A 15,438-nucleotide genomic window follows, 5' to 3' on the forward strand; every position below is an offset into this window, starting at 1 on the left:
ATCCATGACTGCAAGAAATGTCAGGCTGAACATTTTTTTTTGCCTCAAGTTAATGACTTGTCATCCTAGAAAAAAAATGTCTAATCAAAGATGAATTTAAATATGTTTCATTTGTGTTTTCATAAAGAATATGTGGGGGTGGGCATTATTTTTAAAAGCATGATAAAAAGATAACCTTTCTTTACAGCTGCTCTGAAATGTTTTAGGAGGTAGGAGTGGAGATCTTTCTGTCTTAAGCCCTGTCACTTTATGAGTCCAATGCAGTCCTATGGCCAGGAGGCCTGACTGTCCCGATTGTCCCTGGAGGGCACCGGGTTTCGAAGACCAGTCAAATTCACTTCTTCGAGAAGAAATAGGTTTTAGAGAAAACACTCAATTAAATTGAAGACCTCCAAATGTGTGCAGTGAGCGACATTTTTTTCCAGTAGGACGTTAGTGAAATTTAAACTGAATTATTTGAGTTAAACCTTTTTTGAATCCAAGTGAATAATTACTATCCAGTCATTATCTAGTCAGGAACATCAAACATTTGTTATTCAAAGAAACTCAGTTTAATAAGGGAATAATATTTTCCACTTATGCTTTTTGTTTCTGTTTAATGCATGTTTGGGTCGCATGTTAGATGAAGAAACAGCAAAAATTCAGTATTTGAATTTCAGTCATGTTCTACATCCTGAGGGAGAACGATTCATGTTTTTGGGGAAATTAACTGTTAATTAAAACGTTATTTTAAAGATATTAATCACTTGTCAGTATTTATGCCTCTGTATGAGAACACTGAAATGTGCTGGTTAGTAGATACACATCACGTAATTGCCCAAGTGTGTGTTTATGGAACACCTGCTTATTATTTCTAGGAGGGTCAACCAAAGGCTGTGCTTAGAAGAACAATGAACAATTAGGCTTCAGCTTAACTATGCACCAAAAGTTAGGGAAGTCCCTTAACTTCTCTGAGCCTCAGTTTAGCTCCTCAAAATGGAAATACCAGGATTATGTCATGGGGCTTGCTGCTATTGTCCTTTGTGGCAACTTAACCACATTCTTTTACCAGGTTGCCCTTCTAACCATCACAAGGCGTTTGTTGGAGAGTTGATAAAAGTCAAAAATAAACACCTGTGGCCAGGGGTCAGGTGAAGTGAACTGTCCTACAACTTTGGGCTTATTAGTACTGTGTTCTAAGTCACCAAGCTAACCTATCTGTTTACCTTTACGTTGTTAGGAATGAGTAAATTATATCTTCTCCTGAGGAATTTTGCTTAATTATGGAAAACACATACATTCACAAAAAGAGGAAAGCTATATAACAAACCTCCAAAGACCTATCATTCAGACTCAACAGTTATCACAATTCTGTCACACCTGCTTCAACTATCCCTCCATCCCACTCTCTTGGCTGAATTATTTCAAAGCGAACCCCAGCTTTCATCTCCTTTCACTCCTTCAGTATGCATCTCTAAAAAATATGGATATTTTCTAGCAATGTCACCATGCCATTATCATACCTAATGAAATTATACTTACTTGCTATCATTTTAATACCCAGCATGTATTAATCTTTTTTTCAGTCGTTTCATGTATTTATTATTTATTTTGGAGACTGGGTCTCACTCTGTCGCCCAGGCTGGAATGCAATGGCATGATCGTGGCTCACTGCAGCCTCGATCTCATGGCTCAAGTGATCCTCCTGCCTTAGCCTCCCAAGTAGCTGGGACTACAGATGTGCACCACCATGCCTGGCTAATGTTTGTATTTCTTTTTGTAGGGACGGGGTTTTGCTGTGTTGCCCAACTCGAACTCCTGAGCTCAAGTGATCCAATCCTCCTGTCTTGGCCTCCCAAAATTCTAAGATTACAAGTGTGAGTCACCATGCCTAGCCTTTTTCCAGTTGTTTAAAAAATGTATTTTTACAGGAGGACTGTTCGAATCATGATCCAAACAAGATCCATACATTGCATTTGGCTGTTGTATCTAGCACATTTTTAATGGGAAGATAAAGTAGATAAAAATTTTCACTGTTGATTGTTCTGTACCATATATTATGATTAATTTAGAATAACTGCATACAACATAAACATCCCTTATCAAGATAAATTTATCAAAAATGGAAAATTCCATTTGCTTTAGGAATTGAAGGCATTGCTATAAAAATTGTTAACATCAAATTATTTGCATGGACAAATCCAAAGGAGCATTGTGTCTGCCTGCATTTTCTCCAGTGATGTCATTGTTGTTAGAATCAGCAATGTAAGATAATTGCTGTTAGATACCTGGACACGCCATTAGAGGTAGAGAGATGAAATTAAAACCATGAAATTGTTTCTATGGGTCTCTAGAAATGTAATTCTCTCTCCTGTGGAAAAGAAACACAGAAAACTATAGTCCTGCCTTCTGCTTGCCTCTTGTGAAGAGAAGGCACTTAAATTATTCCTATTGAGTTTATGTATTTAAAGGTTAATACTTTTGGGCTTTTCTTCAGGTCTCTGTTTAAAATTTATGTCATTAAGAAAAAATAACTACATGGCATTTAAAAAATCATCTCAATTTTGCTTTGTAACCGATTAGATCAGTAACAAGTATTTCCATAGAAATTGGCATGAATTATCATACTACTTATGAACATTATTCCATTCATTATAACATAACCAATTTATGGAAATGTTTAGATACAGCACCCGTGCTTTATCAAATGGGGCCTGAGGGATAATTCCTAGTGGTGAGGAAGCACTGGTAAAAACATACTTCCCTGATGTCCCTAAGCAGCTGTCTCAGGAGCCTCATGAGACTCTTCATCGTGGTGGAAATCCCCACTGCACTGAGACAAATCTATGCTATGAGGGTCATCTGGGTCCAGATAATGGATAGAGGTTCCTTTGCCCCCGAAGCAGAACAGAAATCAAAGCTGTTGGGGTCATGGCAAGAGTGGGAGAGAAAAACTGTGACACTTGAACTCTCAGAGCAGAAGAAAGCTGAGCCCCTCAGTTTCTTCCACCAGCCTCTTTCTCCCCTAGACAAGGAGTAGCCCTAAGTTTCCACATACCGTTTGCCACTTGGCTTTTGACCGTTCTGCTTCAAATTTGGCAACTTCTTTACGATCATGAAATGACACCAGCAGCTTCCAGATGCACAGCAGGACAACCCCGATGAGAAGAATAGCCAGGGAAACCCCCAACATGATCATGGGAATGTTTGGAGGCTTTGGACAATCTGCAGAAATAAAGAAAATTATAAAAAGGTGGTAAAATCAACATTTTGACATTGGAAAGGCATTTCTTGTTGGATTTTCCATCTACTTTTTCTGCAGCAGAGAATAAATATTGATACCATTTTTGCTTTGCTTAAATTTTAAAAATGAGTTACTTGTTGAAGGATAGCCCTGCATTCCTTCAAAGTAGAACAAAAGATAAAGGAAGAATTTAGTTATTCAAAGTAAATGTATATAGACTTGATGGCTGACTCTAAAAGAGAATCCAAAAAGTGATAATTAATGCACATGGAATATTTAAAGGATTAAGAAAAAAGACTAGTTTAATCACTAAAAATGGTCTCTTCTGAGTCCATGATAATGTAGAAATGGAGTGTGTGTGTGTGTGTGTGTGTGCGCGTGCGCTGCATGTGATCAGTTTTTCATGGACCTTCTTGAATCATGGGGAGTCTAGAAGACTACATTAAAATTTACATAAAACCTATCCCTTGAAAAAATTACTATTTCCTTCTTTCTTTATAGACAGAAGACAATGATAGGTTTCAGTTCTATTTTGTTGAACCCTAATGCAGTAGTCTGGTTTTGGGGAAGTTCCTGGACTAGATTCAGGAGAGGTGGATTCAATTCCCATCTGATGTACAGTAGCTGTGTGAATATGATCCAGTCCGTTGACCTCTCTGAGCCCCAGGCCCTTCACCTGTAAAACAAAGTTCAGTGTTCCCTTAACTTTTCTGATGATAACAATAAGCTGAAGTGTTCTTGCTTACTAACACGGCTTCCTAGACCCTTTCCCCAATATTCTGATTCAGTGGGTCTTGGATAAGGCCACCGATTTTGTATTATTAAATATTCTAAATGATTCTTATTTTCAAGCAAGTTTGGGAAATTAGATGTTCTGTAGGGTCCTTTCAACTTGAATATTCTCTGAAATGTTATTTTGACTCTATTGATGATATTAATGTAATTTTGCCATTATACAGTACCTTTCCTAATTCACAGCAGAATAACTAATAGTCCTTGCAATATGCCTAGGAGATGATACATTTATTAATGAAACATTATAATTATGCTCTCCTCTTACTTTCATGGAAAAAAAATCCCACATAACATTATTGCTAGATATCTGCATCCCTCTGCAAGAAATGAGGCAAAATCCATGGTATCTGGGGAGGAAATGAATGATGCTTAACTTACCCTAAGTCTTACTGCTTTTAGAGATTTAATAAGGAGAGTTATACACATATGACTAGTCATGCTGTCTTTAAGGTAAGGATCTGGGGTCGATGTGAATCTGAGTAGGACTAATTACCCACTAACAGCATGATGCCTGGCCTCACACACTTTTGTTCTTTGGCCAAGAAACCATGTAAAGAGATTATGCAGAAGTAAGAAAAGGAGCTAATGACATACCTATTACTGTATGAAGATCTAAAGACTATATTCTCGCATAGCAAATGAACCATAGCTGCCTCTAATGGGTTAGCACATTCCTGCAAATAAAACAGCAGGCTTGTGTCATGAGAATATATACTGGCTACATCTTTGGCTAAGAAATGCCTGGGGTGGGGCATAGTATGCTCCTGCTCAAAGCAAGATGAAGCTTGCTACAATCCTGCACCTAGACATGAATTAGGAGGGTTCTCCAGAAGGGACTAAAGAAGAAATGGGTGCGGTCTGACAGAGATAATTAAGAACTGAAAGTCTCAGAAATTGTACATTTCTCAATTAAAGATTTTGGTCCAAGTGCCAGAGCAGGTCTTACACAATAGAGATCTTCACTTTTCATACTCAGATGTTTCTTGAGATGCTCAGACTGCGAATGGATTTCTACATGGAAGAAGAGGGTCACCTCTATCACTGTGTGCAATGTGGCCTATTGAGTCCAGGTTGGGGCAGCACCTACTTCTAAGGTCCTGGGTATCTAACTCGGCTACATGCATTGTGCAATCTGGTAGCTCAATGTGCCTATTGAGTGCTTGAAATGTGAGTTTTCCCACGTAACTTATGCTGTAAGGGTGAAATAAACACTGATTTTGAACACTTGGTATGAAAAAAACGTAAAAAATCTCAGCTTTTGGCTGGGCGCGGTGGCTCAAGCCTGTAATCCCAGCACTTTGGGAGGCCGAGACGGGCGGATCACGAGGTCAGGAGATCGAGACCATCCTGGCTAACACGGTGAAACCCCGTCTCTACTAAAAATACAAAAAAAAAAAAAAAAAACTAGCCGGGCGAGGTGGCGGGCGCCTGTAGTCCCAGCTACTCCGGAGGCTGAGGCAGGAGAATGGCGTAAACCCGGGAGGCGGAGCTTGCAGTGAGCTGAGATCCGGCCACTGCACTCCAGCCCGGGCTACAGAGCAAGACTCCGTCTCAAAAAAAAAAAAAAAAAAAAAAAAAAAAAAATCTCAGCTTTTATATTGATTACACGTTGAAATGACAATATTTTCGATAACATGGTAAATAAAATTCATTTTACCTGTTTCTTTGACTTTATAATGTAATTACTAGAAAATTTTAAATTATATATAGGGTTTGCCTACCAGTTCTGTTGGATGATGCTGATCTAACATCCTTTTGTGATTCAGATATGTATGATGATTGTATAGCCAGTAGGAGGCAGTAGAGCACAGTGGTTCAGAGCACGGGCTCCAGGCCAGGCTGCCAGAGCTCCTCCACCAGCTCTGGCACATAATTACTGCCAGACCTAGCAAATTATTTAATGTCTCTATGCCTCAATTTCCTTACCTTTAAAATGAAAATAATAGTGGTACCTGTTTTATATGGTTGTTAAGAATATTAAGTGAATTATGTAAAATATATAGAACATCTGGCAAATGGTATTAGTAAGGGCTCAAAAAATGAGAGCTGCTATAATAATTAATATTACTATTGTTACAGCAAATACAGCACTCTTTCCCCTTTTCTATCCTCATCACCTCAAGGACCTGGAGCCTCTAAGTTGGAACCTGTGGGTATAGCATCTACCCTAGCTGGAACTTTCCAGCCAGGAAGCCTTTCTGCCTATCATTCCTTGACTCTGTTGTGGCTCTTATGCTCTGAAAGTCCCTCCAGATGGTGGGGGTAAGAAAGAAGATGAAAGAAATCACCTGTGTCTACGCACCCTGGTGGCAACCCTTCACTCAGCTCTTTTTTTTTCAATTTGCTTAGAGGACCCTGGGGATCAGCCCCTTTCTCTCTTCTCAGTTTGCCTCTTCTACCGAAGCCTCCACCAGGTCACCCTGGGATTTTCTAGTCTGAAAGCTGTGAGACAGGAGACAGGAGGGACTATGGACTTCTGGGGACAGGTTCTGCTCTGCTGGCCCCTGGAAGCGCCAGGCCTACCCAACCATGCGGACATTTGTTGAGGAAGAGGGAGCCTGGAAGCTGTCAGGTGACTCTTGTTAAGCCTCAGGGAGGTAATTTTTCCCCTCACTTTTCCCCACTACAAAAGCATGGGGATAATAACACGCCATAGTAAAAAGCATCAGGGCATCTGTGTGTGCTCTGCAGAGTGGCATGTTGCGGTGCCACTCGTATTGTGTGGAAGAATAAAAGAACAGACAACAGCTCAGTAATGAGGAGGCATTTAGCCCAAGGCATGTTTCACTGAAAAAAAAATTCATCAACTAGATACAAAAGTCTCTGAATTAAAAGCAGGACTTATTCTGGAAATTTGTTTTTGTTGTTTGAAACTCGTTTTTTTTCAATAGAATCAATACGATAAGGGACGACTTTGATTTCAAGATAACTTGCTAAAGCCACTGCCACAGTCACAGAGGGTTGGGATTGTAGTTGGAGAATTTTATTTTATCAGACAGATAATGAGCAGGCAGGCTTTTTTTGGTATTATAAAGTAATTCTTCCTTGTACGGCAGGATTCTCCTTATGTTTCCCTAATGAATGGCCATAAGACTCATTATATGTATGCATTTCAAAGGAGTTGATTTACATGAGAGCTTTCCAGAGCAAGTCTCCAGGGGCACTCAGCATACCTGAGCTTCAAGGCCAAGTTCACAATCATCTTCAGATTCCTTGGATTGTGCCAACCTCTATCTCTCCCTTGCTCTCAGCAACTGCAATGTGACCTTTTTCTGATCATGTTTTCTTGATTGGGATATAATTGTCTTGAACCTACTTTTTGGTTCCGTTGACATTGCTGTGGTTTTTATGTTCTAAAGTGATGCCAATTTGATACTTTTGGTTTCAAGTTCAGGACTTAATATTTTATCAGCATACCAATAAGCAAGCAGGTACAACAAAACACACCTATCTGCCTTATGGCCTGGCCCTGTCGCTGTTGTCTGGGGCAGAACTTAGACTCCAAGCTTTTGCGGGGAGGAGGAGGTTGCAAACAAGGTCTGATGAGGTCTGATTTAATGTAGCTGTCATATCTGCAGAAATGGTTTAGGGAGGAACACATCACTGATGAAAGACAGAAAATATGAGGCACCTGTGAGTGCCTCGTATTTACCTGTGAGTAAATGAGAATGCAGTCCGTGTTAGGGCTGTCGCTCACAGGGAGATCTTGGGACCATTTGTATCAGGCTTGCCAGGGTAGTTGTTAAAATGCAGAGCCCTGGGCCACACATTAGATGGTGTTGACTCAGGATATAAGCATTTTTAACAAGTTCCCCAACGAAGTCTGATACCCACTAACATTTGAATCCCTCTCAATCAAAGTATGAATACCTTCTCACCTACTTTCTTCTCTACTAAATATAAACTTCTCTCTCCCCTTCACTGATGCAAAATGTTTAAGGCTTTCCCAAGTCCAGAACTGACTCTATGAGTTGGTGTGGATGAAAATCCACAGGAGCAATGGACACTTTGACATCCTTCCTCATTTGCTGCTTAATGTCTTTTCTGATTCAGCATCATCATTTGATGACCCATTACCGAGAGTTAGGTATTGCCACTATTTTATGTGCATTATTCCACTTAATCCTTGAGTCAACACTTAGAAAAAGTACTATTATCTGTTCCATTTTACAGATGAGGAAATAGAGACTCAGAGATTCAAGTGTCTTCCAGAATGTCACTCAGCTATTAAATAATGGAGAAGGATTTGAACCAAGGTTTGCCTGATTCACACTCTTAAAAAAAATGGACACAATTCTCTCTGTTACCATTTCCTAAAGATAGACCTTTTGCTTACATTTCATTTAATTCACTTACCTTTCTATAATTCATCAGTCAGCTTTCAGGAAGATGATGACTGCTGCAACTCCAACTCCAAGTCATCTTAGCTGGGTTTTTTTTTAGTCTCACTCTGTGCAGTGGCACGATCTTGGCTCACTGCAACCTACACCTACCAGGCTCAAGCAGTTCTTCTGCCGCAGCCTCCCAAGTAGCTGGGATTATAGGTGCAGACCACCACGCCCAGCTAATTCTTGTATTCTTAGTAGAGACAGGGTTTCATCATGTTGGCCAGGTTGGTCTCCAACTCCTGACCTCAAGTGAACTGCCCACCTCAGCCTCCCAAAGTGCTGGGATTACAGGTGTGAGCCACTGTGCCTGACCCTTATCTGGTCTTAATAAGAGACACTGGAACATACTGAATCTTCTAACTGGCATCTTTCAATCCTTGGGAAACTTTAAGAAACTTCATCAAAAATTTGGAAATGTCTTTCCTGGTTTGCTACCCAGAGCTATTTTCTGGTTGCTTTCTCTTCTCCTGTGTAGTGTCATTTGCCATGGGCAGTGGAAAGGAAACCACTCACCTTTTTCACTGATGCTGTGAATGATGCTTTTCCCCTCATTATCTGTAGTTATCAGGAATGTAATAAGACATTCATTTTCTCCTTGCAGAGAGCAGGAAACAGAACCATCCTTTGAGAAATCTGTAAATAAAGGAGTCATTCATTAGGTTAAAAAGATTCCAAAAGAGATTATTTTTAAAACAAAGTGGTATTGAGTTTTAATATGTAAATCAGAGTTTTCAATAGTGCAGAATGAGACTAGGAAAGGCATAGGGTTTTTTTTTCTCATGAAGTGAGGTTTTAGTTTTTACTCACGTTCCAGAAGAACAGTTCCAGATGTGGTCAATCAGGACTGACCATCAAACGCACCTATCAAACGGATATGGGCAGGATTGCAACAGGCTGAACATACTTCAAGGCAGGTACCCACAGCTGCCTTGGGAATAGAATGGCCCTGATTATAGTAATGAGGGGGCTATAGGTTCTTCTTTGCTGGGAGCATGAAGGATGTCTAGATTACATTTCTGCACAGTTCAAGCTGATACTGATACTTTTAAAGTGGCCTTTCTCACAATGGCATAGTCAAGATGCTGGCCATGTATTGTGGAACAGTAACATAAATTAATATCAGGAAACTGAAACTGAAGCATTATGTAGCTCAGGGACAAGAAGGATAAAGGTAAATGAATCCACAGTGACAGTTTGTCAATCATTCAGTAGAGCTCCTTTCTTAATTTGAAAAAAAAAATCCAGTTTCCCTCAAATATTTTCCAAGTGGGAATTCTTCCTTATTGAGCTCATTCAAGAGGCAGAAAGTGAATGTCATGACAGAAATTAAAAGTAAAGTAAAATGGCCAGAGATGCCAGTACTATCTACCAGAAATTTTAGTAGTCCAGGACCTATGCCAAAATTATGTGGCATTCTCCTGATTAAGAAAACCAAACAAATTTGCTTAACTGTTCTCCTATCTTTTAAGTTGGAGACTTTTCAATGATGGTTACAAACACTGTTTTTCAGAAACTTGTAAGTAGAAGTCCTTTTGCTCTTATTCTAAATATTTAGGACATGCGTCCAAAGTTAGTGTGTTATGCTACAATGGATCAGAGCATTAAAACTGGGGCTGCCCCTGATAATCTTGGACATACTCCTACTAGACTTATAATCTCTCTCATTAGCTTAACAATAAAAACATGAATAAAGCAGAATCGAATGTGTTCTCTGATTCTAACAAAAATTAAATAATAGTCAGTTTTTGGTAGAAAAATGCCATAGCCGTAGATAGAAATATTAAGTTGCTGTTTGCTGTCTTCACATTTTGTTTGAAATGAAAAACCTGACAGTGTCTGTGAGAAGTATGCTTTGGATTATCTATGAAAACAGGAACCAGCAAGACATTTAGCATTATAAATAAGATTTTGGATGATAGATTTAAGTGTACAAACTGTTTTTGAACCCATTAGTAATATCTATTACATGGGAATATTAAGAAATCTAATTACAAATCATCCTAGTCTAGACATTGCCAAATGATTATGGTCATCTAAGTCACCTGGGAGTTTTGAAAATATAGATTCTGGGGACCCACCCTTGGGTACTCTGATTTGAGAGGCTGGTTGTACAGGAGCTTGTACACTTAGTGAGTTGTTTAATAAGTATTTAATCTCCTTTTTTTAAAAAAAGGAGATTCTGATTAAGAGATTTGGTGAGATGTGTGTTATTTCATATGTTTGATTGCAAATGGTACTGCATATTTAATTCATACATTGGCTATTTTATTTGGCCTTTACCACACCTCCTGTTAACTTGCCACTCCAATTAACTAGGGTTCATGAAATCTTGGGGACTATGTGTTTTCTCATTGGAGTGTTTTCTTGCTTCTTTCCCCCTCTCTGTGAGAACAGTGCAGGCTCACTCTCCTTGCCTTGAACATATTTAATGAAACATTTTATTCTGAGGTAGGAAATATGTGAACTGCTTATCATACTCCTTTCAGTAATATTAACCATGTTTTTAAAAATTTTCTTTCAAATGGCTGCACTGAAGCCTAGAGAGAGGCTTACTTGACCTGGCCGGGGTTATTTAAGTGTTAATGGAATGGCAGAATATGATCTTTGAGTCACAACTTCCATCTTGCTTTAATTACTTCACCACTCCTTTTCGTGATTGCTACGGCTCTAGATGTAGCCTGTTCCATAGTGTTTGGATATTGAAATAGTATTATCAAATGTGCAATGACAGATTTGCATAATTTGCTGCATAATTTCTTTTGTTGTTCATAGAAAATAGACCTCTCTTTTTTCCCTTCCTTTGTGAATGTCTACAGTGCTGCTCTAGAATAATAGAATGAAAATAAGATGCCAAGCAGTCCATGGAACCATACTCAGAGAAGGACGAAATGTGAAAACAGGGGTGAGGAGGTGGGCCTGGGAAGGTCTGGGGAGGGTGTGAGAAATATAGAGCATCTGCACCACTGAGTCAAGATGGCCATATGTTTAAGACCTCAGCTCTAGGATTAATTAGCAGTTTTCAAAAAGCAAAAACAAACAAACAACAACAACGTTTCCCAAGGAAAGCATAAGGGGTTTATGGTCAGGTAAGTTTGGGAATCCTTTATTCCAATTCCTCCCCTTGCCATTCCTGATGATTCACAATGCACGTTTAATTTAAATGCGTAACAACTCTCAGAAGTCCTGCAAAGAAAACAAGAAACCCAGTTTCCTATTTCTAAGATGTATATTACCAGCGGTGCCTTTTTCCATGTAATGCTTTCATATCTAAGGTTGCATGGAATATACTTTGAGAAACAATTCTCTGAGTACATGTATGGTAGGGTAAATAAAAATATGACTCTCAAGCTGGGCACTGTGGTGCATGTCTGTAATCCCAGCACTTTGGGAGCCTGAGGCGGGCAAGATGACTTGAGCTCAGGAGTTCGAGGCCAGCCTGGCCAACATGGCAAAACCCCATTTCTGCAAAAACTACAAAAAATTATGCTGTGTATGGTGGCATGCGCCTGTAGTCCCAGGTACTCATGAGGCTGAGCCTGGAAGGTCGAGAATGCAGTGAGCCTTGATCTTGCCGCTACGCTCCAGCCGGGGAGAGAGAGTGTGGCGTTATCTCCAAAAAAAAAAAAAAAAAAAAAAAAAAAAAAGACTCTCAGTAAAATGGATGAATAAGGTTAATAACATCTCTTTGATGTGCCCACCCGCAGCACAATTGAGGACAATTCCTACAGATTATATAGTTATGCGAATTTTATTTTACTCCTATTTTCTTTCAAATAGCTGCACTGAAGCCTAGAGAGAGGCTTACTGGACCTGGCCGGGGTTATTAAAATAAAATTCCCCGTGTTGGGGGAAGGGTAGGTCGTTAAAAGACAAATACGATGCGATCATTTCAAGGTAGTGTGATCAGTAACATAACTGGGTGAGTAACTTGAAATAAAGCTTATAAAAAGGCTCATTAGAAAAGTGGCTTTTAAACACACAGTCTGAATTAAAAACATTTTTTCTCTCAAATTCATCCAGATTAGTGCTTTAAATGGTATTAGTAATCCAATTTTTATTTTCAATTGTTGAGTTAGAAATAGTTGTATCTCCCTATTTTGAAATAATTTAGTCAAATACACAAAAAGACTAAATATTTTAAATACCACTGGAGCCCTAGTCTTCCTCTTCAATCTCAGCATTTATGATAATCTACTGGAAAAAACCTGTGTACTTAAATATAGTAAGTACCTTGTTCTTGCCAGTATGATTTACATGTATGTAAGGTTTACTCCTTTTTTTCCTCAACACATTAGATTTCCCATGTTGTTAGTGAATTGAGGCTTAGCAATTTGCAGAGCATTTTCTGCAATTTTTACGCATTTCTCAGAAACACTTGGTAAATATCCCCAGTGCTTGCTGTGAAATGAGCCCAGAAGGTGATGCTAGGACTTTGCACCAGGTACTAATGTGGGAAGTCCACAGAGGCTGCCTGCTTAGTGTTTTCATGTATCTCGCCTTTGGTAGTAGTGTAAGGTGCACACCATCTTGTCCAATGTACTGCTATTTGGCATGTTTATCTTTGGTCACAAGAAAAGCATTGGTGAGGGGTTTTATGAGCACATATCATGACCCTCCATATACGGTAATCCAATTGTGCATAGTCAGAACTCTCAATTTTGAGACAATGTAAGTAATCTTCAAAACAATATAAAGTTCATTAACTCATTCCATGCTGGAAATGGATTAATTTCCGTATTCTAATTCCATCTATTCAAGAGACATATCCTGGAGGGTCACACATTATTAGCTTGATTATTTCACTTCACCTGAGCTACATCTTGGTCACATCTCTAACGTGTGCAGAGTAGCAATTCTACCCTGAGCCGCATGATAATGCAGCGAGTTCAGGATGATACAAAATTAAATTCTCCCAGGTTGTTTCTGTTGGAAGAGTCAGTCATCCCCTTTGTTTTAAAGTCTACAAATTATTGTTTAAAAGGTATTGCCAGTTAAAAAACAAGCGATTTAAATATTTGAGGTGAAACCTTGCCACTAGACTCTGATTCTAAGTAATTAAATTTAAAATGACAGATGAAAGCAAGAGAAGTTTGCTTAGCAGTGAAAGATAATAGGTCCTTCTTGTATTTTGGGGGTGAGGCAACAGAGTATTGAGGATGGTCATTGTAATGCCCATTTTTGGAAGGTTGGGAATAAAAGTATATGGAGGGGAGGAAAAATGGTCACTAACCAGAAACCACCCAGTACCTGGGAGCCACCATCTGGAACACTGATTTACGGTTGGCTTTATCTTATCTTGAAATAAAGCAATTGGATGAAAAGGGTGAATTCAAGTTTGCGGGCTAACCTTTAGCCATTTCTTCAATTTTTCTCCCTTTCTAGTTTGAAAAATATAGCATTCTGGAATTCTCTACAGTTGAATTTGTTAAGCAGAGGTGAATTTGGCAACAGAGCTGAAGTCAAATAGAATAGCCACAACTTTGAAATGCTTGTGGCCTGAGCCATCAAGTTCCTAGTCTTATAGGATGCATTTACTCTTAAAAAATGAATGTCAGTGAGCTAATGCTCTGGTACAAATAAGGTCAAGCTACTAAATAGCCCTCGATTCACAGAGGGTCAAGAACTATGCCTCTCAAGAACTACATAAGGAAATAAAAAACAATTTAAGACAAGCAGAACCTTCTTCTTCACTGATGGTCGCACCAGCTAGTTTGCACTTGTCCACACATTCTTCTCGGGCTTGGCCAGCTGCTGACAGGTGGCACTCAATGCAGCTCCTGTGGACAGTATCCAACAGTGTATCAGTTCATGCTGGTGGAAAATAGATTTGCAGCTTGAATATTGCTTTACTGCTGTTGTTGCAGTTTGTGCTATAGGGGTATCTCATAGATGTCATTATCTTTTGTTATTTTCAAAAAGATAGTTGGGTAATGCCCAAGTGAACACTGAATTATTCTGAGTTCCACTCAGTAATCAATGTTCTCTGAACCAGTCTTGATAATAGCTACCATTTTCATTTACCTGTAATGATTGTTCCTGATTGGTTAAGTAAACAATCAAAGAAAATAAATTGATTTAGCTGTTTTCATTTTACTTTTTCCTACAGAGAGCTTATGTTCCTAAAATATGATTAGGGACTAGGAGAAGTTTTGAATTTCTTAACAGAAATGGTCTATACCTTAACCAGAATTCCAAGAATGATTAGTGGACTTTGTATATGTCTTATATGATAATTTTCACAATTCACTTTTCTGTAACTCTTTTGAATAAGTCTAAGTCTTAATGAAAGTGTGGATTAGAGCCTGGATCTCAAAAGCTGTGGATTACAGCCTGGATCCTCATTAATACAGGCTTTTAAATAAAAGATCACTATTTATAGAAAAGTACATTTCCAAGAACATCGTCCAAGAATTAAGCTACTCTAAAGACATCTATAGAGCAAAGTAAAATTTAGACCCTGAATTAATCTTGTGCTGAAAATCACTTTACAAATAGATTGTGCTTGTTGTAATTCAAAAACAGCAGAAGTTTTCTTACTGTGGACACACCTGCTGTCTCTCTCTCCTCTGGCCATGGAAATGTATGCTCTGCTAAGTGCTTGAAACACCCAACCCGCACCCATAACTCAGCAAATCTCAGCTGAAACTGCACTTCCTTAGGCAAACCTTCACTAAACCTTAGACCAATCAGTTCCCTCACAGTGGAAGGCTCAGGATTTTTCCACAGGAAGGGCAACCTATTAGGCAGTGGGGAAGGTTTTACTGTGAAGTTGCCTTGGCATTGCAAATACATTGGATTTATCTAGATCGCATATTTATTTGGAGTGGCTTTGAAGGGGTCTGGTGATTGTGGAAGCTCTTAAAATCTCTTCATCTTTGTGCATCTCACTGATGGCTGCACTAGCTAGTCTGGTAGCCTTATCCCCTGCTGCAGAGTTCCATAGCACTCTCTATTTCCCCTATTAAAACTGTCAGCCTAGGTAGCATCGCAATCACTTTAAAAGATGTCTATCTTTCCCACTAGACTCCCAGC

The 15,438-nt window shown here is 39.1% G+C and overlaps 1 protein-coding gene across 16 annotated transcripts in view; it reads right to left on the reverse strand.

Moving 5' to 3' along the window:
- Positions 1–15,438, reverse strand: part of ITGB6 (integrin subunit beta 6) — a 161,956-nt gene that overhangs the window by 21,203 nt on the left and 125,315 nt on the right. For all 16 annotated transcript variants that reach the window (XM_077957099.1, XM_077957101.1, XM_077957108.1 and 13 more), the window contains 3 exons: positions 14,086–14,183; positions 8,920–9,039; positions 3,038–3,204 (listed from right to left, as the gene is read on the reverse strand). In XM_077957099.1, the coding sequence (XP_077813225.1) occupies positions 3,038–3,204; positions 8,920–9,039; positions 14,086–14,183 (385 nt within the window). The remainder of the gene's footprint in view (positions 1–3,037; positions 3,205–8,919; positions 9,040–14,085; positions 14,184–15,438) is intronic.

The sequence above is a fragment of the Macaca mulatta genome, chromosome 12 (genome assembly GCF_049350105.2).
Source record: "Macaca mulatta isolate MMU2019108-1 chromosome 12, T2T-MMU8v2.0, whole genome shotgun sequence".
Classification (NCBI taxonomy): domain Eukaryota; kingdom Metazoa; phylum Chordata; class Mammalia; order Primates; family Cercopithecidae; genus Macaca; species Macaca mulatta.